This window comes from Propithecus coquereli, unplaced genomic scaffold, assembly GCF_000956105.1.
Source record: "Propithecus coquereli isolate 6110/MARCELLA unplaced genomic scaffold, Pcoq_1.0 Scaffold368, whole genome shotgun sequence".
NCBI classification, from domain to species: domain Eukaryota; kingdom Metazoa; phylum Chordata; class Mammalia; order Primates; family Indriidae; genus Propithecus; species Propithecus coquereli.
Window position 1 is genome coordinate 1,083,613 of NW_012149374.1, and position 23,551 is coordinate 1,107,163.

The following is a 23,551-nucleotide window of genomic DNA, read 5'->3' on the forward strand; positions in this document are numbered from 1 at the left end:
AGAACAATAATTGCCAAGCACAGCATGGCAGATGACAACAGTAAAAACCTCCTCTGGAAACCTGGAACTGGTTGTTCGGCTCAAAGAAAGTGACATGTCACAATTCTAGCATCAGGTCAAGATATAGTGAGCGCAAAAGCAAAATGTATGGGATACACCTGCAGCCCTCCCACGGTCCGCAGTTGCTGCCTTGTGGCTAACCTTCAGCACAACCTCCCATTGGCCTGGCTGTGCAGGTGGATGCTGTAGAATTTCAGGTACTGTGTCATGTGGGCCGGGCCATCGCCTCCCCACCACTGCCAGCTGCAGCACCTCCGTCACCTGCCGTGTGCATTTTCATGGATTAGTCAGGTGGCCCTGCTGATTTCATTGTAAAAATTCTCCCTGGGCCTTCTGTCTTCATTCATGCATTCAAAAACTTTATTTTTTTTTATTTTGACAAAATTTCAAATTCAAGGGAAAGGTGCAAGAGTAGTAGAAAGAATACTCATCTACACTCAGATCCACAAATGTTAGTATTTTACTACATTTGCTGTATTCTTCTCTCTTCTCTGTATGTGTATACACACAGATGAAATACATATGTATACACATATATTTGTCTTTTTAACCATTGTGAACAAGATGTCCCATTACCCCTAGAAACTTGAGTGTTTCTCCCCAAAGAAGAAATTCTCTTACGTAACCACAACATAATCATTGAAATCGAAATTAACATTGATAAAATACTATTACCTACTCCACAGACCTTACTCGTGTTTCACGTGTTAGCTGAATAGTGTCCCTTATAATAAGTGAAAATCCAGGTCCGTTTGTTGCATTCTGTTTTTATGTGTCTTCAGTCTCCTTTAATCTGGAACCGTTCCTGAGTCTTTTTATTCCGTGACATTGATAGCTTCTAAAAAGTTCAGATCGATTATTTTGTAGGATGTCCCCACGTCTGCGCTTCTCTGATGTTCCTTAGGACGAGATTCAGGTTGTGCGCTTTTGGCAGGAGTGTCACAGAAGTGATGCTGAGTTCTGTCCCCTGCGTCCTGTCTGGGGGTGTGTTCTCCAATTCATCCCATTCCTGGCGACGTTAGCTTGGATATCTCGTGTTAGGTGGTGTCTGCCAAAGTTTCCACTGTGGAGTGATATTTTGCCCTTGGTGATTAGTTGAGTACCTTGTGGAAGGATACCATGAAACCACGTAAATAGTTCTTTATTTACTCTTCGAACATTCACCCTGTAGGTCTGGATCCTTCTACGATCCATGTCTGAATCGAGTATTAAGGGGTTCATTCTGATTGATGGTTTTTTACGTTTATCAGTTGGTTTTCTCTTGTAGGGAAGAGTTTTCCCTTCTAATTCATTCATTTGCCCATTCATGTCAGTATATTTTGTGGATTCTTATAGTATTACTCAATGGGTTATAATTCTTTACTATCATTTACTTGGATGCTCAAAATGTTCCAGATTTGATCAGTGAGAACCACTTCAAGCTGGCTCCTGTGTCCTTTTCAACAAATACGTTTGAGTCCTTTCACCGGCATGTGTCAGGCACTGGGGACACAGAAGGAAAAAAAAAAAATCCCTGGCCTCATGGAGCTTATGTTCTACTTTGTGGGAGACAAAATAACAATAATAATGATGATGATGATGATGATGACGTAGTAAGGAAACGGTATAGTATGTTAGAGTGCATTAAGCATTGAGAGGAAAAAGCAACGCGGAAACCAGCCTTTGGTGCAGAGAATTGTGACTACCAAGGCTGGTCAGGGAGAGCCTCATCCGTAGGTGTCCTTTGAACAAGGACCTGAAGGGCATGCGGGAGCGAAGTTGCGTGGACGTCTGGAGGAAAACTCTGCCAGGCAGCGCCCGGCACTCCAAAGCAGCAGGAACAGTAGCGATTCGGTGAGGTACAAACACGCTGGCATTTTTAGTCTGATGACTCAGGTGGCCGCGCTGAGGACAGACTGTGGGAGGCAATGAGAAAGGCAGGGAGACCAGGATCGTTGCCAAGGAGCCTTAGATGCCCACAGCACACACTGCTAAGACACTGAACATTTTAGTTAAAGGGTATGTTGATCCGATGACAAGTTATTGAATCAGCCATCTCAGAAAGCAGAGTTCCTGTAGAAATAAGACCTGGCTCTTAAATTATTGAACTATTTCTATCCATACAAAGTATTTGAACTATGTGTATGAGTGCCTGTACACATGTGTTTAATGTATGCATGTGTATGTGTAGGTGGAGAGCAATGAAACAGATAAGCAGCAAAAGTTCTAGTAGGCAACAAGACTTTTCTGTCTACAGACCACTCCAGGGTGTGCAATACACTGAGGTGGTTCATATTTTGGTCCTGAAATCACTGCTGTTATTAGTTCACGGTTGTTATTATTAGCACTCAGCAATTTTAGAAAAACGTATTGCCTGTTTTTTAATTCCCAGCAGGGACATGCACACTGCCTGTCATGGATTATACAGTGTGGCAAGATTTAAATACCACCTATGCTTTCCTTAGGAGGCTTCATTTGTGTCCACACCCAATTACAGTCGTCTCTGCCCAGCCTTCTGTCCTCAAATGCCCTGAATCTGTACCCAGGATGACACGTGGACAGCACTCCCCCTCCCTCTGTTCCCCTCTTCTTTCCTTGGGATGTCACAAGAGCCAGAAATTTGCCCGGAAATCTCCCAATAAAGAAAAGTCCAATCTGGTCACAGAGAGCAGGAACATGAGTCAGAAATTTAGGATTATTTTTTTACCCATCACCTTGATTGACGCCTCCGTGACCTTACGCTGTTAACACCTGCCTCCACAGGTGTGTGAAGAGCTTTAATTAATATTTGTAAATCTCCCTGACTGCCACCGATAGAAGGTGGCCTAAAAGGGCAAATTATTATTAATCATGGGGGGAAAAGTGGAGAAATTAAGTTCTATTCCTTCATCAGAGAGAGACCTGCACCCACGGACACTATTTTCACAGTAGAAAGATTAAATATAATCTTGATTTACTTACTTTGCACTTACAGAAATGCCCAGTGTCTATTTAATGCAAAACTCCTATTCTGCGCTCTGCCTCTTACACAACACGCGCTGCCTCTGGGTCCTGATGCTGTTTAAGTAAGTTTTCACTGAGAGGAGTCTTGCTATTCGCGATGAGTGTGAGAGTTCATCTAATTAGCTGATTTTAGTTCATTTGGCATTAAATAATTCCCCAAATTCCCATATGTTTGAACAATATGTTCAACAAGGGGGATGATTCTCTGAAAGCAATTAAGTAGTTCCTTTTAGGAGAGCTTGTCATCGGTCACTCAGAAGCATCCCTGCTATTCCTGCCCGTGATGAATGCAGGCGACAATTACACAGAAAGCGCTTAACCTTCCCTAATGGCCGTTGGCAGGCACTCACACGCAGGCTGCCGCTGCACGCTGGTGACAGCACACATTTGAATTTTATGTTTTTTTTGAAACCTCAAGTATATTGTTCTAGGCTTTTCATAAAGTGTTTGCAACTGCTAACACATTGCTTTCTAATCCTCCTCCCCTCGCCTGTTCTGCTTAAAGGTAAATGGCAGACTTTTGCTCAGCGTAACCTATGTTTTGCTTGTATAGGAAGAATTGTCAACTTTGGCCTGGTGATTACCTTTGTGGAAGATTGAACTTTTTGAAGGCATCTCCAGGGCTGCTTGGGGAGGGAAGGAGCTCACATAATCATGTTACATCTACTGTTTTGGAAGATGCTCCTGCTCGGTTATATGGCCTGGCTTTATTGCAACAGCAAATTATAGATAATGAGCTCAAGTGTGACTATTACTAACCTGAGAGCGAACAGGAGATGTCAACAAAAACAATTCAGAAATTAATAACATGTTAGATGTACTCATTTTAAAAAGCTGTGTATTTATACAGAATCATGGGAAAGGTGGCATCTTTTAGCAGTAAATTTCATCTCAATGTTGCCCAAGGGGTTGCTTTTTTGATCAGTGATAGCATCTTTAAATGTCCTTCCTAGGTAGTATGAGTGAATGGTTTAGTAATAATACTATTCTTCCTAGGTAGTATGAGTGAATGGTTTAGTAATAATACTATTCCTAGCTCTCATGTAGCATTATTCATCTGTGAGTCCTGAATTGCTTTATTGACTATATTCGATGTCATTATATTTCTTACAAGTGAAAATGTAGCTAACAAAAAGATCATCTAGCTTACTGAAGAACTCATATGCAGTTGGGGGAAAAATAAGTGGAGTTCTGGGTCTTTCTTACTGATTGCCATCTTGTAGACTACCCCTCCGTACTCTTTGGGGTTGGAGATTAAAAACAAAAGCCAAGAAAATAAAAGAGGGAGACATGCAATGAAGCGTTATTATTCCCCTTTAGTTAAATTTCACTTTCTTTTGTCTGTTTCATGACTCTGCATTCCCACTATGGAAAAATCCAAACACCAGGTTTTGGGCAGAATGATTTTAAATTTAGATCTAAAACAAGAAACAGTTGAAAGATACATGTTTATGTATTTTGTTACACACGTTTATAGTTGTCTACTGTGCTGTCACTAAATAACCTACGTATTTGTGCATCGGCAAAGAACAAATGTTGTCAAAGCCAGAATAGAGATACTCAATCCATGTATGTTTAAGGGCTGTTTTGTTTCATAATAACCTGTTTTATCGTTTATCAGCATTGAAAATATTGTAGGATGTGTTGTTGGGAGGAAGGAATCTGATGGTAATAAGATGACTAGATCAATCATTTCCATAAAGTTCTTGTTTGGTCATTGATAATGTTATCACCAAGAATAAGAATGTGGCAGCTGGCATGTAGACCCACCAGCCAGGTCTTTGAGTTTTCCAATTCTGCCCTGTTTTTCCAAAGATGCATCTGTCATTTTGTCGGTTGGTTTGTTGAAACCTAGATTTGAAATCTAGGCTGAAACTCACTGTGTGTGCCTGAGAAGGTCGGGATTCCTGCTCGTTCTCCAGACCAGGACTTTGTCATGTGGCGCTGTCCAGAAGGAAATCCTAGAAAGGGATTTTGACGAGCCTGGAGGAAACCCCAATCTATAACTAAATCCTCGCTCACATATGGCCCTCCTTGACACACTTCTGTCTTTTATTCCTTTCCCAACTGTGAAGCCTCCAGTCTGATGGGTCCGAGGTGCTCCTGAGTCCTGAAGTCACCTGTGGTCCTCCAGACATGATCGTCACCACTCCCTTTGCGCTGACCATCCCACACTGTGCAGACGTCAGCTCCGAGCACTGGAACATCCACTTAAAGAAGAGGACACAGCAGGGCAAATGGGAGGTGAGACCCAAGTCTTCCTTTTTGAAACAATGAGATGGGGGTTCCACCTATGGGATAGATTTAACCGTAACCTCTTTGAACCCAATAAATCAGCATTTTCTTGTTTTGCAAAGGCCTGGTGGCACATGTTTTATAACATCCTCAAGGTACTGGCTGGTATTTTTTTCCCCTGATAACAGAAAACAGAGACAAGGGATAATGCAGAGATTTGCTGTTTGATTTGAGAATAAATACAGTTATAAGGACCCGCACAGACACATCCCCTTATGGACCTGGTCCCTATCTCCCCTCACTTCTTCCTAGGCCATGGCCCTGTCTCAAATGCCATTGCTCTGTGGCCTCTGTGAAGTTAGGAAGGAGGCCCAGGGTAGGCGGGCTGTGTTCATAAAAGAAATAGCTATATCTGTTTTTTTTCTGTCCTGGGGATTATAACGTATCTATGGTTAAGTAGCCAGGAACATAATAGGTGCTTAATGTATGCTTAATCAGCTAATGAATGCATTGAGAATTATTATCAGTGACTGTTTCCTTGTGTCTGTGATGCATGTAGAAGGGATACAGTACAAGGAGAGAACAAAGAGGAGACAAGAAAAGAGAATGTGGATATGTAACGGGAGGTGCACGACAAGAGAGCCGGTCACGGCAAAGACCGATTGCCACTGAATTACTATTTTAAGTGAAAGCCCTGATTTATCTGTCTGATAGGGCCTCCTTTATGTCCATCTGAAACCAGTTTGCATGAAAGCAGGTGAATTATCTTGTTGGAACACAATGACCTGTTCCAGCTAGCCCTGGGATCTTGCCTCCCAGGAGGTGCTTCAGGCAAAAGAAGCAAAAGGAAAATCATGTTTCTTTAGAAGAAGGAAATTCCCATTTGCTGCCATGGATTACATTTACGCTGCCCGGCTATGTCTTGAAACTAGTCTTTTTTTTCTTTGTTCCGGAATGCTATTTATTCAGTCCTAGTGCAACCACCGGCAGATTTCCTGGGGCATGAAGTTCCATGGGTTTCATAAACCACCGAGTTGTGGTCCTGTTCACATTATGTTTGGTTTTTGCCTTGATTTTTAACGTTTCCTTCTTCCCAACACTTCTTCCTAACCTTTTACACCCACGTGGTGTCATATCTATACTCTCCCAAACCAGTCTCGCGTACCAAAGTTCTTATCAGGAAAGGTGAAATATTCTAGAACATCTTATCCAAATCATTTATCTAGTGGTTTACCTTGTGAACGATGTTGATGGAATGAAAGGAGACAAAACGTTTGAGAGAAAATAAACATTACCTTAGGGATAGCTAAAGAGTTTTCAGAAATAGACCTTCGTAAAAAATAAAATATTTGCTTATTCACATTAATATTCAAGATTTTTTTAAACTCGACATTGAACAAATTATCCAGAAATAGAACTTTTAAAGTCATTTTTGTTATTATAACCCCTTAAGTAGAAACTCTAATAACATACTGAACATAACCATTTCTTGAACTCTTAATAGAAGAGGGACATTTAACATCAAGATAATTAAGACAGTAAAAACATGCTGAAAAAACGTATTTGTTTATTTACGTCCTAGCAACCTAATGCTTAAATCACGTCTTATTTTTCTGAGCTGAGAGAATTTACCATGCGTTTCCCCAACAGGAAGTGATGTCAGTGGAGGATGAATCCACATCCTGTTACTGCCTTTTGGACCCCTTTGCATGTCACGTGCTCCTAGACAGCTTTGGGACCTATGCCCTCACTGGAGAGCCAATCACAGACTGTGCCGTGAAGCAACTCAAGGTGGCAGTTTTTGGTTGCATGTCCTGTAACTCCCTGGATTACAACTTGAGAGTTTACTGTGTGGACAATACCCCCTGTGCATTTCAGGTAAGCCTTTTTTGCATAATTCTCCTCTTGGTGTCATGAAAGTATGGGGTTTCCTAAAGATCAGTATCAAGAGTCTGGAATGAACCTCCACCACTGGTTTGACTGAGATACCTATCTCGAAGCAAGAGCCATGTTCCTGTGTGTGCAAGAGGGGTTGAGGTACTTGGCAGTCAAGAATAGAGACAGGGTTCAATGAACACATCTGGAGAACATTGTATAATAAATGATCAGACTGACTCTAAGTGTAGTCGGAATTCAGAAAACAAATGCAATACAGGAGCTGGAGAAGTTTTTGAGAACTGTTTGCAAACTTTTAATAAATGGATAAGATTTAGGAGCAAAGAGAAAGGGCTACACCATATCAAGTAGGAAAATGGTATGAGGCACAGGGACAAAAAGAGTTATTTGTTGTGCAGAGGGCAGTGAGAAAATTACTTGAATCAACTGAAGGTTGTAGTTAGGAAACAATTATAAATCATACCTATCACCAGGTAATCATTTTATATCCTGGACACATAGTCTATTAATTATCAGGGCTACTAGGGCAGAGACGGTTCAAGGTTCCTTTCCATTTTTGGTAGTTTTAATCATGTAAGATTCATTTTAAATTAGCTGCTCACGAAGAGAGCGAGTTTATTAATAGCAGCAAGGATGATGCAGAACTGCATGTGTAAGCTTTGCCCATATATAAATAGCACGGCTCTCCTGACATACCTCATTCCAGATCTCTGCTATTCCAGTTTGGGATCATTAAGTCCATTATGCAGAGCATTTCCTCAGTAACTAGATTTTAAGACACTGAGCTGGAAAACTCATGTTTACCAATAGAAAAGATACAACGACCTGAATCCTGAACATAAGCCAGTCAAGGTGACACAGTGCCAGCCTGTGTTCCTCAAACTCCCCCGTCTCTTAAGCAGCGCAGGTCATAAGGGCACACTTAGAAAGGGGCTTCTTTGAGAGCGATGCCATTTTGTAGAGCAAGGAGCTTCAGTGTTAAGTAGTTAAAACCTCATCCTGTGGCCGGGCGCGGTGGCTCACGCCTGTAATCCTAGCACTCTGGGAGGCCGAGGTGGGCGGATTGTTTGAGCTCAGGAGTTCGAGACCAGCCTGAGCAAGAGCGAGACCCTGTCTCTACTAAAAATAGAAAGAAATTAATTGGACAACTAAAAACATATAGAAAAAATTAGCCGGGCATGGTGGTGCATGCCTGTAGTCCCAGCTACTCGGGAGGCTGAGGCAGGAGGATTGTTTGAGGTTGCTGTGAGCTAGACTGACACCATGGCACTCTAGCCCAGGCAGAAGAGTGAGACTCTGTCAAAGAAAAAAAAACAAAAAAAACCTCATCCTGTGATTGCCATTTTATACTCTTCATCTGCTCTCCCCACACCCAGGAAGAGGATTTCTCCAAGAGAAAAATACATAATAGACATTCAGGAAGCAAATGGCAAGAATGAATGTTTAAATAGAGGGGTCCATCTTGGGGTCACTGTTACCACTAAACAGTTGTAGAATGCACCACGACTCAGGGTGGGTGTTTAGTAACTCAGCTAGATTTTAAAGACTGAGTAAACTGGAGTCACCATGGAGGATGCTGGAAGATTTCCAATCTCCCGGGTCGTGTAGATAACCCACTGCCAACTTTGGAGAGTTGTTCACACAACTTGGAAGTCAGCCCTCCTAACCAGTTGGGAATTTTCTTTGAATAATGGTCTCGCTGCTGATGTATATAGCAGCACGATATTTACCTAAAGACCTTATTCTGCGTGACTTTCAGATAATCTGTTTTCATTCCTGTTAATTGCTGCCACATTTTACGATAGCTGTTGTTCACAGATGAGTAGAAATTGCCATGAAACTCATGAAAACATGGCCCTAAACACAGCTTTTCAAACCACTATCCATGCCTGTTGGTAATCTACCCTTGCTAGCCAGTGCTAGGGAAAATGTAATTCCCCCTCTCATTGAATCCAAATATCTTTATTTCATCATTTAGAGGCATTTCTTAAATTAGTAAAACTCTTTAATTTTGCTCAAGATAAATTCTTTCCAGTAGAAATACCTTTGCCCCCACTTGTCCTAATCTCTTTACCTCTGGTGATTCTGTCTCTCTCTGCCCTATTACAGCAAACAAAGCTGATTTTAAAGTTGGGTTTGGTTGTACTTGTTGTGATGGGACGTATGTGACAGCTGTCATGAGCATAAAAACTGTGCTCCCTCTCATGGGGGTTCTGAGAGATCATCAACCTTGGGTGAATAGCTTTTCTGAACTGAGACTTCCTGTGCCAGGAAATAACCATTTACTCCTTAGGCTTGGTTTTGTCTCTGAAAGGATTCCACAGAACTTTTACTTTGCTAAGTGAATGTGTTCAGCACCTTCCGCAGAGATTCATTTTGACCCCCTTAATGTCCCAAATCATTTTTAGGGCTTTACATATGATATTTAGTTAGAGGGGGAATTAGTTACTAAGCCACTAAAACAGATCCACTCTCTTAAGAAAGCCTAGGCAGCAGTTCACTTTTTGAACCTTTAAATTAGTATTTAGCGCCCCCAACTTCTTTGGTGTAAGCTGAAAATATAGTGGTGATATTTTCTGCAACCCTTATAGAACCCTGGCTTTTTAATCAAAATTAGTAAATAGTTTTTCATGGAGTATTGCTGTAGAAATTGCCCTTCCTGGAATGTGCTTTGACTGTCATTATAAGGAAACATTTGTTGTGATTAGGAAATTGATACAAGCACAGTTGAGAAAGCTGCTGTGTTTATTGTAGTGCATCTCAAGGAAATGATACCCAGTGTGTGCCCAACTAGAACTGTGATCTTGACCAAGAAGGAAGCCTGATTTAAGGGCACGGTTGCATCTTTCACTTCATTCATATCGCACCGGGAAATTACATCCCATAAAACACTTAAAAGCCCACCCTCTCACTGGAAGACCTTGCTAGAAGGAAAGCGTACAGACCTAACGCCACCTGTCCTCTCAGAACTGGGTGGGAGCCAGGCAATATGGCCCCACCAAAGAAAATCCCTTTGGAGAATTTTCGGTAACAAAATAGAAACATTTTCTGTCTTTAATCCTGTCCTCCTTCCCCTGGGCCTCCTGCAGGGCTACTCTGCTTCTCATTTACTCTGGAGGTAGCTCATCTGAATAATAGTAGCATTTTCTTTGCATGACAAAAACAAAATACTTCATATACCTGACCTAAGACATAATTAATTTAGTTTCGGATTTCCAAAGATCTGTTTTGATAAATACATCTAAAACCATCTCTGTGGCAAATTAAATCAGCTCAGATATGTTTATAAAAAATAAAAAAGTCATCTGCCTGCAGGTGAGGGAAGAAGAGACCAAAGGACTTCTTGTCCTTCCTGCTTCTGTAATAATTAGAGCTGCCATCTTATGTGTATGTTTGACATTGCCTCCTTTGATAAATTCAATCCAAAGGTTGAGGCATGGTGGTATATTTTCAAGGCAGTAACATTTTAAGACCTGGTATTTGGTTATTATGTTTTATTACATGCTGACACACACATGCAGCTCAAAGAAACCTTGACATAGGGAAAGCAAGGAATTAAGCACTAGCCCTATCTTATCTTAGAAAGAAAAAAAACAACTATTTTTACCCCAGTGCTCCCGGCACTCCTGCGCAGCACCTCTTGGTACTCATTACTCACGTGGCATTAATGTGGATTTCGAATCTAATTTCAAAGGATTTCCTCCAGATGTAGTTCTTGTGTTTATCAGTAATGCAACCTTGGGAAATATCGTACACGTAAAGCATTTAAAGGGAAACACCACAGCGACATAATTTGTGTGCATGTATGTGTGTGTGTGCAGGTTCAAACAGTTTAGTCTCATAAATATGTAAATTCAGCGTGCCTGTTTTAGTATCCCTGAAGCATACCTGAATATTGCTGCCTGTCTCATTAAATCAACATAAAGAGCTCAGCAAGGCACAGAGCACACGTTTCTCCTGGCCACAGCTTCTAGAACTGGATGACTTGCAAGCCCAGTGTGAAATGATGAAATAGAACGCCTAGGAAAACCACTATCCAGACCCTTTAGGTGCATTTTATAAACAAGAAACCAGCCAGACCCTGTTTTCTAGTTCCATTATCTCAGATATCCATTGAACAACAGAACCGGGGATTTCACAGTAGGTCCTTGTCGTAGAGGAAAGGAAAGGAAAAAAAATCAAGTGAATATCAGGTCTCCCTCTTGGGGTGATACATCCACCACGTGAGTGATTCAGAACTAGCACAGCAGAGTTGTTGGTATCACTGATTTCCCAACCTGGCTGGGCAGCAGAATCATGTAAAGAAGCACGTAGAAATGCAGGTGCCTAGGCCCTGAAAGTAATACAATAGGCTGAGGCATGACTGGGATATCTGTATTAAGTGCAAGCCATTCATTCTATTTGGAGATGTTTTAAAGCTCGTACGCCAAGAGTTTAACTCTGAGGCCAATTGTGCCTCTACATGTATATAAACACAATGATTAGTTCGTTATTGGACTTTTTCATTTTAATAATTGTTTTGTTACTGAATAACTATAATTGCTTCATATTTTGTGCAAGATTACGAGACACTGTTAATTGCACAGTTGGTTCAATATGTGCAGGTTAAAGTATTAAGCTAAAAAAGCAAAAATTAGTCATGTTAAATTGGGGGCCCTAAAGCAGAACTTTTTAAAAGGTACTCTTTTCTTTTGTGACAATTATAAGTAGATGTCCATTTTTAAAATCCCTAATATTCTCCATTCCCAGGACTGTTTCGACAATACATATATCACCAGGGCAAATATAGACTGACTTATGTCGCTTTAGACATATATCTTGCACCAATGGAAAATTATTTATGGGAAAGATTTAATAACAGTCTGACCTTCACATGATTCTTTATCCAGCCTAGTTTAAGAAAAGGAAGGGAAATTTAGTAGGAAAGACACTGAACCATGATCACGTTGCCTTGTCTTAGCTCTGCCATTCACCATGTGGCTTTAGGCAAAGAACTTTTTGGGAGGCCTTTATGATTTCATCTGTAAATAAGGCATTTAGTGATCTAAATCTTCCCTTCCAATATGACAATTCTGAGTCGTTTCAAAATATTGAAATAGCCTAGAACTGCGCATGATCTCGAACGAGTCACTTCATCTGCTGGTGTCGGGTACTTGCCAGTCCACGAAGGCAAGTTAAATTTAAAGAAAAGGGGTAGACTTTAAAGAGCCTAGTTCAAATATATTTAGAAGTGTCAACATGGTTATTAGACTGTTGCTTTAATATAGTTTTAATAAGCACATTTCTTACTTTTACCTGTTTTTAACCTTGCACCAGAATTGCAAAAAGAGGTCAATATATTATCATATTAATTATTTTCCTTGATTATAAATAAACCCAGGTAAGGAACTGAGGCCTAAAGAAAATAAGTCATTTTCCCAAGGTCGCACAGAAATGTGATTAGAATCCTGTGCTTCCATCTTCTGTATATAAGATTAGTACTCTTTTGAGTGCATCAAGACACCAGAGGAGTCTTATGCACCTTGAAACCTGAGCGACATCCCTCTAAGGTAAAATACAAAGTCCTCAGCAAGGCAAACAAGAATTCATGATCAGTTCACTGCCCTCAACTTTCACCAGCTCCAGCCACACACTTTCCACCCTAACCTTCTGTGCAGCTCTGTCTGGCCACCATGCCTCTGTACCCGCCCTGCTCAGTGTCTGAAATGTCTTCTCCCTCCTTGTTAAGTTGCTGACTCCTGTATTTACTTCATCACTTTCTCTAGTAATCCCCTGACTCCTTCTTGGCCTGTCCTCCCTTCTGGGTTAGGCACCCTCTGTCTTCCCTGACCTCCCATGCGTATGTGGATGGCAGTGCTTGGATATTACAGTATTAATATAATCATATGCCTACTGTTCTGACCCTCTCACTGGACTCTGTGCTCCTTGGTGGCAGAGACTGTTCCATTTCTGTACACCCAATGTCCAACTCAAGTATAGCCCTGGCAGACGCTTATTAAATCTCAACAGAAGAAACCAGTGACCAGAATCCATAAAAGGACTAATGTCTCACCAAAGTACGCATTTAGAATTAATTCCCTTTCTTCCAACATGACCTCTTTCCTTCCATTCCTTGCAGCCCCCACCAGACACTGGCCAGCATGTTGTTATGCCCAGCTCTGAAATCCAGTGTTAGGATAGTACAGTGCTTGGCAATTCCTATCAAGTACGGTCATTGCTAATTACATGCAGATATTGAAACTAATGAAAATGAAGAATTTAGCTCCTTAGTCATTTGACATATTTCAGGTGGTTAATAGCCACTGTGGCTAGTGGATACCAAAATGGACAACACAGATGTAGAACATTCCTTCATCACAGCAAGTTTAGCATGGACCCAAGGGCCCCAAGAAACACCCCTCATACGAACAATCCCAAAGAGGTGGCGACAATGACATTGAACTAAATCATTTAGTCCTGAAAAAAAGATACTTGTTTACGTGTACACGCAGGATAAAAGTTGGGGATGGCTTCTTGCTAGCCAGAAATGTTTTTGTTAATGTCATTCCACTTATAGACAAGAGATGGATCAAATGACCAGTAGAGCTGTTTTTACTCATTGATAATTGAAATGTAAGGTTTATTGTATTTATAAACCTGTTTGCCTTACTTCATACAATCTTTTTTAGAATCTGGGAAGATTATAGGACATAAAAGATTACAGTTTTTGTATTTCTTCTAGCTCTGCAAGGAAACGATAAGTCAATTAATAGTGATTTTTAAAATGGATTTAGGGAGATCTCTAATCTTCAGTGACACCAAAAGCTTCCCCTCCACAATAGTGTAGCATTTTACAGAATATATATTTGTTCTATTATTTCATTTGTCCTACCACCTAATACAATTCTAAACACCACAAATTTGGAACTAATTAAATGGCTTCCTCAACAGAATGTATGTGGATTGAGTTTGTATTAGATCGTATTGTATAGAGATTTTTCAGTGAAAGATACAGACATGTTTACCTCAGGAATTTGCTGTTTTTCTGAGCTACAGCTAACCTGATCCACGACTTGTTTTTTCTTGGCCTTTGGCATAATAACGTTTATGAACGGTACTACAAATAAACATGATGCATGCACTCTGGAACATTTATTTTTAACCCAGAAGAATAAATATCGGATAATGCCTGGGTTAGTGAAGAATAGTTGAACCGGAGTGGGAGAAGGCTGTTTCCTCGATTATTGTGAAATATGATGATGTGTCAGGTTGAGTACAAATACCTCCCTTGATTACGGTCATATCAGAATGAAATTCATGCAATCGTGGAAACTCAACAGTAGTACAATTTGCATGGGGGCAGGGGAGGTCTTTTAAAGAAAGGCACAGTGTATTTGAAAGCCTAAGCAATGCAAATAATAAAGAACAATTGTTTCTTTCTGACCAAATCCTTATTAATGCAGCACCTTTTAGTAATTAGGCCTCAGGATATGGCGTCATAAAGATGTGGTGGGCATACATGTGCACAGAGAGAAATATACAAGAAACCGGATATTTCACTGTTGTTCCTGTTTTCTTTTTCCTCTCCCATAGGAAGTGGTTTCAGATGAAAGACATCAAGGTGGACAGCTACTGGAAGAACCAAAGTTGCTGCATTTCAAAGGGAATACCTTTAGTCTCCAGATCTCTGTTCTCGATATTCCCCCATTTCTCTGGAGAATTAAACCGTTCACTGCCTGCCAGGTACTAGCCAAATGGGTTTCTAACAGAACAGCTTTGCTCTACCCAGCAAGCATGCCCCAAATCCTGGTGAGCGCCTGTGTGATTTTTCCCTCCTCCTTTAAAGGATGGATTTCATCTCAAAACTGTCACGGAGATGGAACAGTTTGGGCTACACACAGGCAAGGAAACATACTGTCGTAAATGCACAAGATTCTAACAGGTGTGGGGAAATATAGGTGCTTGCATGTCAGGTAATGTGACATTTCTCCCCTCTCCTGTTTGAACTGTTGCTCAGCATAGGTTGAAATGCCAATTTAACAGTGTAGAGCAAGGTTTGGGTGTTGGTTTGTTTTTATTAAAATCGGTTCATCGTGCGACATTGTTTTAAATGAATGTTGGTGAGAAACTTTTTAAGGATGATGATTCTGAGTTATAGAAAGCTTTGGCTGGCCGGGTGAGAACAAGAGAGTTTGTTCTTCAGAGATGAAGGACTTGCTGTCAAATGAATTGCGCAGGATGAGAAGAAGGAATTAATTAGGTTATTAAGTATGAAATGTCCAATTTCCTTAAGTACTTAGTTTGATATCTCTGACATTTCACTTTGACACATCTTGTTTTATTGTGAAAATACATCCTCAGTCTTTCAAACACGTGGTTTGGCTTGTGACCATCTTTCATTTTTTTTTAGAGCAATTTTTATAAACCACGGATAAGTCAAAAATTTGTGTTATTTCTGAATATGAGTTCTGTCGTGGAATCAATGCAGTGCAGACAGCTCGAAATATTAATACAAATTGAAAAGCAGAGAAAAATAATCCTTTTTTTTAGAGTCCTTTTATAAATATCTACAGATGCATGGTATTGTCCATATGTCTCTTATTAGAGTTTTGGGTTTTTTTGTTTTTTAAATGGCAGGGAAACTTGGAATCTCTTTGGATCATTTTTACAGATTTTGACTACATACTTAGCATGAAAAGATCTCTTATCAACCATTGACTAGTATTGTCATCGTAAACAACCAGCATCATCTGTGCTTCGAGTGACAGGATGTTTCCCTAACTCTGGAAAAGCTGTGGGTGTACTCACGTTGATCTGGAATCACAGGATGCTTTCAGGCTTCTTTGTTCTGCCCATAAGCATAATGTGCAGAGTCCTGTGGGTTTTTTAAACTTTGTCCTTGCAGCATTCATTTCAAAAAAAAAAAGAAAACTGTGCACAGGCATACCAGCTTGTCAGAATGCAAATAAGCCAAGTCACAAAGAAAAAAACCCTTGACTGCCCTATCATAATTAGAAAAAAGTTGAACCACCAACCCTTCTAACTTCTAAAAATCAGAATTTTCAAATTGAACAAGGGCTACGTTTTTCTCGTTACCTTGGGATCTGTCCATCTCTGTATAGTTTTAGTATATTCAAGGCAGCATGAACATCTCTTATGGGCCTGAACAATTTTTTGGGGGGTGGGGTTGGGCCCCATTCAGTACAATTCCTGATGGAGAGAGGTTTTCTATGCATGAATGTATGATGTACAAGACATTGGTCTCTTTGTTTTCCAGTAAGCAGTACTCAAAGTTTCTAGTCCAGATTGAACTTGAGAGTACTGTTAAAACAAGTCCTGATAGACATGCAAATTCCTCTGTATTAATCTTTATAGGTTATAAGGGCCTCGTTTCACTAGGTCTAATGCAAGTGACTCAGTCCAAAGTGAACTATTAAGTTTAATGCTTGGAGATTAAAAAAAAATCAGATGAAAGAACCATTACTTGCAGCAGCACCAGCCAAAACTGGAGGGCATTGGCTTGCAAGGAAACCCAACAAGCTTTACTTCTGGGATGGGTTGGATTGCATAGAGATTGTGAATGTGTATAAATATTTGCCTATTGTAATTGAGCATGGTTTGAAAGACTCTTGGAAGGCTGAGAAACAAGTTAATTTTCCCTACATCAAGAGGCTTGCCACTGAGTTTTCTTTTCCACTTCATTTTCTTACTCCAAATGGCTTTGTGCTCTCTTCACCAATCCTACCACCAATTTCCTTGCCCCTCTCATCATAGAAACCCCTCAGCTTGTGTGACTGCGTTTGGTTGAATGGCAGTGCTGTGTTTTCTCCAGGCATTAGATGTAGGCACTTTGGGGAGGGTTTGTGTTCCGCCTGCTTGAATGTCATGTGCACTGATAGACTTGGCCTGGATAATAGCGAATGGCTTTTCATTAGAGCTAAGTGGTTAGGAACTAACAGGGCCTCTTTCCTGTTATCCCAGAAAGCTACTGTGGAGCTGGAAAATCGCACAGTTCTTGACCTCATTTCTAGATCTCTTCTTCAATGGGTGAATCTCCGTGTCATCTTCCAACCTAGTCCACGGAAGACCTCTGGTAGCATTGTCTTCCTGTTCCCCTCTCTAGCATCAAATCAAGGACCTGGGAGTCGACATATGACAATTGGTACCCAAACCATACTCTGCCAGGAAGCCACCCAGCGCACAGAATGTCTGCCCTATCAGACATCAACAAACTGCATGGGGAATGGTGTGAGTTCAAGGTTGGGTCCAGAGCTATGTGATGAGAGCCTCTATAGAAGGACTAACTAGATTTTACATCTTGTTGCTTTGGGTTCTGGAGGGTTATGCCTTATGGAGTATTATGCTGCATACAGCCCTTATTTCTTATGAAGCCAGCTGTGATGGGTGGGAGGTAATTAAAAGCTATGTCAGCTTTTCAGAGATCTTCAGTAGCACCCATTGGCCTTGGTTCAAAGGGAAACTGAAACCCACTATGCTAGTACCCCCAAATGAACAATTCCTTATTCCCCATTTTCTTCTCAGGCTTTAAGACTGCACTGCAATTAGGGAGATGCTATTGTCTGCCCTGGAGAATTAGCAACCCTCCTCTAGGAAGTAAATAACACTGCTCTCAGTAGGTTCTGGGGACCTGAGAGCTACTAAATCACAGTTTCCTTTATTCTTTGCTGGATGTGGAGAAGGTGCAATAAACGTAACACAATAAATTATTATTTTTTTTTAAATCCAACAAAACACAAAGTCAAGTTGTCATCTCCCTAGAATAAAAGCATCTGTCTTTTCAGTGCGCTATGTATCTTGGAGAACCCAGTGTCTGTCTCCTGCTAGGATGTGATTTACATCCTCTCCATCTGCTAGGAACCTAATTATAATGGGAATCAAAATGAAAACATTTCCGGAATCCTTTAAACACACATAACTTTGCCACACTTTGTCGTCTCCTTTTACTTTCTACACAGTTCCTCTCAGCTCAGTGAGACTGTTGGTGTGTTTCTGTTTTGTTTTGGTTTTTTGAATAAATGAAAGCAAAGATGACTGCCCTGAAAACACACTAATCACAGTGCTTCTAATTCTATTATTTTTAAATGTTTTGTTGAGCACTATTGGCAGCTGCTACTCAAGTCAACAACAAAAAAAAATATTCCTTTGATACTGTCTTAAAATCAGACTTTTTAAATGTTTTGATTGTGTGCAATGGAATGGAAAGAGAAAAGAGAGGATTTTTGTGTGTGTGCTGAGTCTTATGTCTTTCTGCAAGGAAAAATTATCTCTGCCGTGGGCATTACTCTCAACTCTTCTTCCAGTATTTTCAAGAATACAGGAAATCTAGCAACCGAGACCAGAGAAGACACTTCTAATTTAAATAAGCGGTCAGTGCCATTTTCTTAGGAAGGTAAATATTACCAAGAATTCAAATCCACTGGAAAAAATGCAGGTTTGCTTAAGAGCTGGGCCTTGAGCTTGCCTCATTGTAGCCCTGAAGTCCAAGCATTCTCATTATATTATAATGACTCAAATTTCCATTTTAGAAAACAAAAACCTCCTTAGTTAGGCAAAAGCACCTGTTAACCACAGCACCCTACATTATCATTACTTTTGTTGAAAGACATGGTGCAAAATAATTCTACAAAAATGTACTGGTTTGAAAAAGATCGTGGAAGTCCTTGAGCCCAGATGGGAGAGTAGGGTTTAACATGGCAGGCACCAAGGGGCCATTGTGACCACTCTCCATGCCAAGCAAAGGAATCATGTGATAAATGCAGAGTTTCTAGGTGGCCTGGTCACATCCATGATTAGAGGTAAAAGAGAGGCCATGTTGCTGTTCCCTGAAGAATACCAATCAGTTGCTTTTGTTTCCCTCTTCCATGAAGCCCCAACATCCTCACTAGCTCTGTATGGTAGAGACTGAGACAGAGAGACCGGTGAGTAGTTGACTACAGTTAGCCATAACCAAGAGAGATGGACACTGGAAAATTGGAGAAGAGTGGCAATGGGAGGGAGATGGTGATAGTTTCCAAAAGGTAAAGTTGCCAGAGAAGTAAAGGCCAAATAAAATGCCATGTCGTGCTTAGGAGTATAAGGCCAGGGATTGGGGAGCATGAGCTATTAATAGATACCAGAGATGTTGTTATTGGAGCCCTCCATGGGGAGATGGCAGCTGGGCATGTGTGGGCAGGTGAGATCTTGTAGGGTACAGTGGTAGGCAGAGAGGAGTGTAGGAGGCTGAGATGTGGCCTAGTTTGCGTAATGGAAGAAGGCTCAGGAGGAGAAAGAGGGAAAGAGGCGGATTAGGCAACAAGGAGAAATGGCAGAATTTGTAAGTGTATATTATGGTACAGGCAAAAAGCCATTTTGGAATGTTTCAGGGAAAATGACTTCCTCTAAGAGTTGCCAGGAGTCCCCACCGATCAGAAGTGCCCTCTGCTGCAGAGTCTACTACAGGAGGCAAGGAGAGGAGATCATAAGTAAAACTTTTTGTGTTAGTAGAAAGTGGGAAAGAGAGACGGTTAAATGGACCTGTGCTGTCGGCTGGTGGTACAAGCAAGTTGTGTTCCAGCCAAAATCTTCCTTCGTGATCATTAGCTTTTAGTGCTGCATCCAGCATTTTCCTGAGGTGGCAGCCTCCCTGTGGAAGTCACGAGTGTCACCTTTCAATGCTGCCCAACTGCTATCGGTTTCTAAGAGAACTTCTTCAAATCAAAGAGTATTGTTTGGTCGAGAAGACAGAAATCACTCAAGGTATTTCAACCAAGGGGAAATTCAATCAAAGGATTTATGTGCTTACAAAACCTTTGGAGAAGCTGGGGGAGCCAAAGTCAGAGAAAGCCGCTAGTGATATTAGGAAACCAGCAAGTTCAGGAATTTCAGGAAACTGCCCCAGCACTGAAGCAGTTGGTTCTCAGGGGAATGACCAGAAGACCCTGTAAACTTTTCTCGTGCTGTCAGCTGAAGCCTTTGAGCTTGCCTGTAGAGATTAGGGGAGCCATGATGGTTTCCGCACCTCCTCTCCCTTCCAAATCTAGCCTGAGTACCTCTCCCTAGCAGAACGGAAATGCAAGCTCTCTGCTGGCAAGGGAGTCTATAAGATGCAATCTGTAGGCTTCCAGCCCTGCCACATAGGGAAGAACAGAATGGCAAAGACAACGTTGCATGCTAACGGCTCACATCTTATGTGGGAATCAAGCCAATGAAATGCTAGGTAGTGTCACACCTATAGACCCTCTCTGAATCCTTTATGTACTTCTTGAAATGACAGTCCATTGCCTTTCCTTTGTTTCAGGACCAATAACATAAAAACAAAACAACCCACAAAATCATTATATCTGTTGCTGAGATGCATGATAGGAGTCAATGTTTGGTTTTGTTCTCTTCCCTCTAAAGCTGACTCTCCTCTCTTCAAGTATGCAGCAATCTAAAATCCATCCCTCCTGGCTCGCTCCCCCAGGAAGTATCCAAGATCATGATTTGTGAGACTTCCCATAGAGAAAATTAGGAAACAAGGTATACAAACAAACGTGTGCATCAGAGCTCAGGAGTAGCTAGATAATTCATAGTTCCCCAGCGTGAATAGACTGAATTTCAGTCAAGGTCCTTGGCCTCATGGCACACGCTGGCTTCATCACCAGCCCCAGGTCAGGGTCTCAAACTTCCAGACTTGCTACATGTTTTGCTACCTTTCAGTTTTAGTATTGCAGAAAATCATATTTTGAGCAACAGGTCAAAGAGCAAATTAATGAGAGGAGAAATGAGGATGAGGGTTGCTAGAGGCTGGGTATGCATGGTCATTGCCAAGGGCCCTGGCCACATTTCAATAGGAAGGAGAGACTTTTTAGTACATGAAAGATTTCAATAACTGACTTCTCCTTTACATTATTGTAAAGTCAAATGCCCGAACACAGTCCAATTGGTGGCCAGTACTGGGTAGTGCTAGGAAAAATGAGTCATCTGTATAGATTTTATAATTTCTCTCCTCATTTAGTAAAAAGTACTTTTGCCAATTTGTCTATAAATCCCTTGAAAATGAGGACCAAACCTGATTTGTTATTGTTTCTTACTGTTTACCTAGTACAGCGTCTGGCCATTAGCAGGCCCCTTACGTATAATTTTGAAATGGACAAATCGAACAAGAGAGGAGTTGGCAAACTAGATCACTCCAGGATGGCCCAGGGTGTCCGTCTGTCTGTCTCTCTCTGGGATGTGTGTATATGTGCATGATTTTGCAGTAGATATTAATTTTTATGCTTGATACATTAGCAATACTGTGTTCTCACACCATTCTGCATGAGTTTGTGGTGTGAGGATAACTTCTCGCCATTTCCTTAGCATTATTTTTATTTAACTGAGAAGATAACATCTTACCTTAGGCTTAGGTAGAAGGATGGACCATAGGAGTGAGTCTTCTAAAGGATAATATTTTTTTTTTTTTAGTGGGGAAAAAAAAGATGATTAATTTTGGATGGTATTCTTTCTAATTGTGTGTGTCACCAAGTGAAATCTGAGCTCTTGCAGTGTAGTTTTGGAATTCAAATGTTATAAATTGGAATTGACATTAATTACTTTTGTGCTGCTTGGCATATGCTGGAACATTATTTCTACAACAATTCCACCAAAGTCGCTCAATTATCTCTGCTGGCATCATCGTCGCCATCATTGTCATAATTATTGCTATTAAGTCTCCCCTGTTCTTAGTTCATCTCAGCTGGGCTCTGCACACCACACCCCTCTCTCCTGTCCTCCATCTCCCCCGCAGGAAGTCCCGTTCTCCCGCGTGTGGAGCAGTAACCGGCAGCCCTTGCACTGTGCCTTCTCCCTGGAGCGCTACACGCCCACCACCACCCAGCTGTCCTGCAAAATCTGCATCCGGCAGCTCAAAGGCCATGAACAGATCCTCCAAGTGCAGACATCAATCCTGGAGGTGAGTCCTCAGATCCACAGGTCATTTGACCCCCTTTTTAAAGGACAATAAGAACAATAAAGCTGTACCTATCTCAGCCATGCTATTCAGGTCCTGAAAGAGCTTCAAAGTGTACAAACTCTTAATCTTCTTTACTAATAAGGGAAAATAAACTATTTCTCAGGCTGAGGATTGAACTGAGCCTCCGACTCGGCAGGGAAAAACTCAAGGCATGAGAGACCTTAGATTGTGGAAGGACCTTTGGGGAAGGAACTGGTCCAGGGCTTTTTATACATGAAACTACAAGAAGTTTCATAGCCCATAGTAGACTTGGAGTGTCAGCTGGGATTCATCTTGGGCTAGAGCCCACTGGTGCCGTTGAGACACATACCATGGAGGAGGGGCACAAGGTCACCATCAGGCCATTTCATCAGGCCATTTTTCTGCTGATTCTGACTAGTTCTCCAGAAGTCGCCCTGCCTGTGCTATTTCACCTTCGGGCCTGGGCTCCTTGTCCTACATTGTCTCACGCTGTCCAGACTCTGCACATCCACAACTCCACTCAATCTAGATTCACCAATAATAATAATAATATAAGGACGACAGGGTAGATGTTAATCTCATTCTACTAGGTAAGGGAATGGAGGTGCAAAGAGGTAAACGACTTTGTCCAGGTTGTACCACTATTGAAAGACATTGTTAAAGTGGGACTCAAAGGAAGATTCGCTTGGGAGCCTTTGCAAAAAGACACCTGATTGTTGTATACTATGGCTCTGATTTGCCTCAGACCACTGAGTGACTTCATGGCTTTGGACGTGAGCTTGGAAAGTAGACAATAGCAATCCCTCCTGAATGGTTCTGCAGGGGTAGAGGGAGAGAGTAGCTGAGGGTTGTGATGCTTTTGTTTAGCAGTTTTAAGGTAATTTCTGGCTAGTGTAGGAAAATACACATACTTTTATCATTCACTTATAGAATAAATATATATACATACATATTTATTAATATATAAAATATGTTTACTAATTTAGGCTTGGCAGAAGGTTTAACACTTTTGCATACATACAACTCAATTGCAGGGGTTTTTTCTTTAAAAATTTGCAGCTATATAGCATGATCACGCCTCTCCATTTTCCTTTTAATTCATTGTTTATGCAAAAATGGGTATTGCTAATTTCTCAAATAGTTTTTCTGAAGAGTAGATGGCTTTCCAAAGGATTGTGCCTTAAATTGATAGCTGTCTTAACTGACATGTTATGCTGTATTTGCATTCATTATTGCCAATTAGCATTATGTGCTAAAGTAGTTTTGATGGAGAAGGTAGATCCAGAAACCTGGGGTAGGATATTTTTAGAGCCTCTTTTCTGAACAGTCATGGCATATTTAACACAAGATATTTCAAAGTAAAATAAAAATCGTCGGGAAGTTTTAAAATAAAAACAAAGACAATCCTAGAAGAGCTGGTACTCAGACGCAAGCACGAAAAGGCAG

At 41.0% G+C, this 23,551-nt stretch overlaps 1 protein-coding gene across 1 annotated transcript in view; it reads left to right on the top strand.

The window, feature by feature from the left end:
- Positions 1-23,551, top strand: part of UNC5D (unc-5 homolog D (C. elegans)) — a 637,214-nt gene that overhangs the window by 592,619 nt on the left and 21,044 nt on the right. Inside the window, exons 12-15 of the mRNA XM_012651718.1 lie at positions 5,118-5,286; positions 6,928-7,155; positions 14,746-14,895; positions 21,920-22,084. Of these exons, the coding sequence (XP_012507172.1) occupies positions 5,118-5,286; positions 6,928-7,155; positions 14,746-14,895; positions 21,920-22,084 (712 nt within the window). The remainder of the gene's footprint in view (positions 1-5,117; positions 5,287-6,927; positions 7,156-14,745; positions 14,896-21,919; positions 22,085-23,551) is intronic.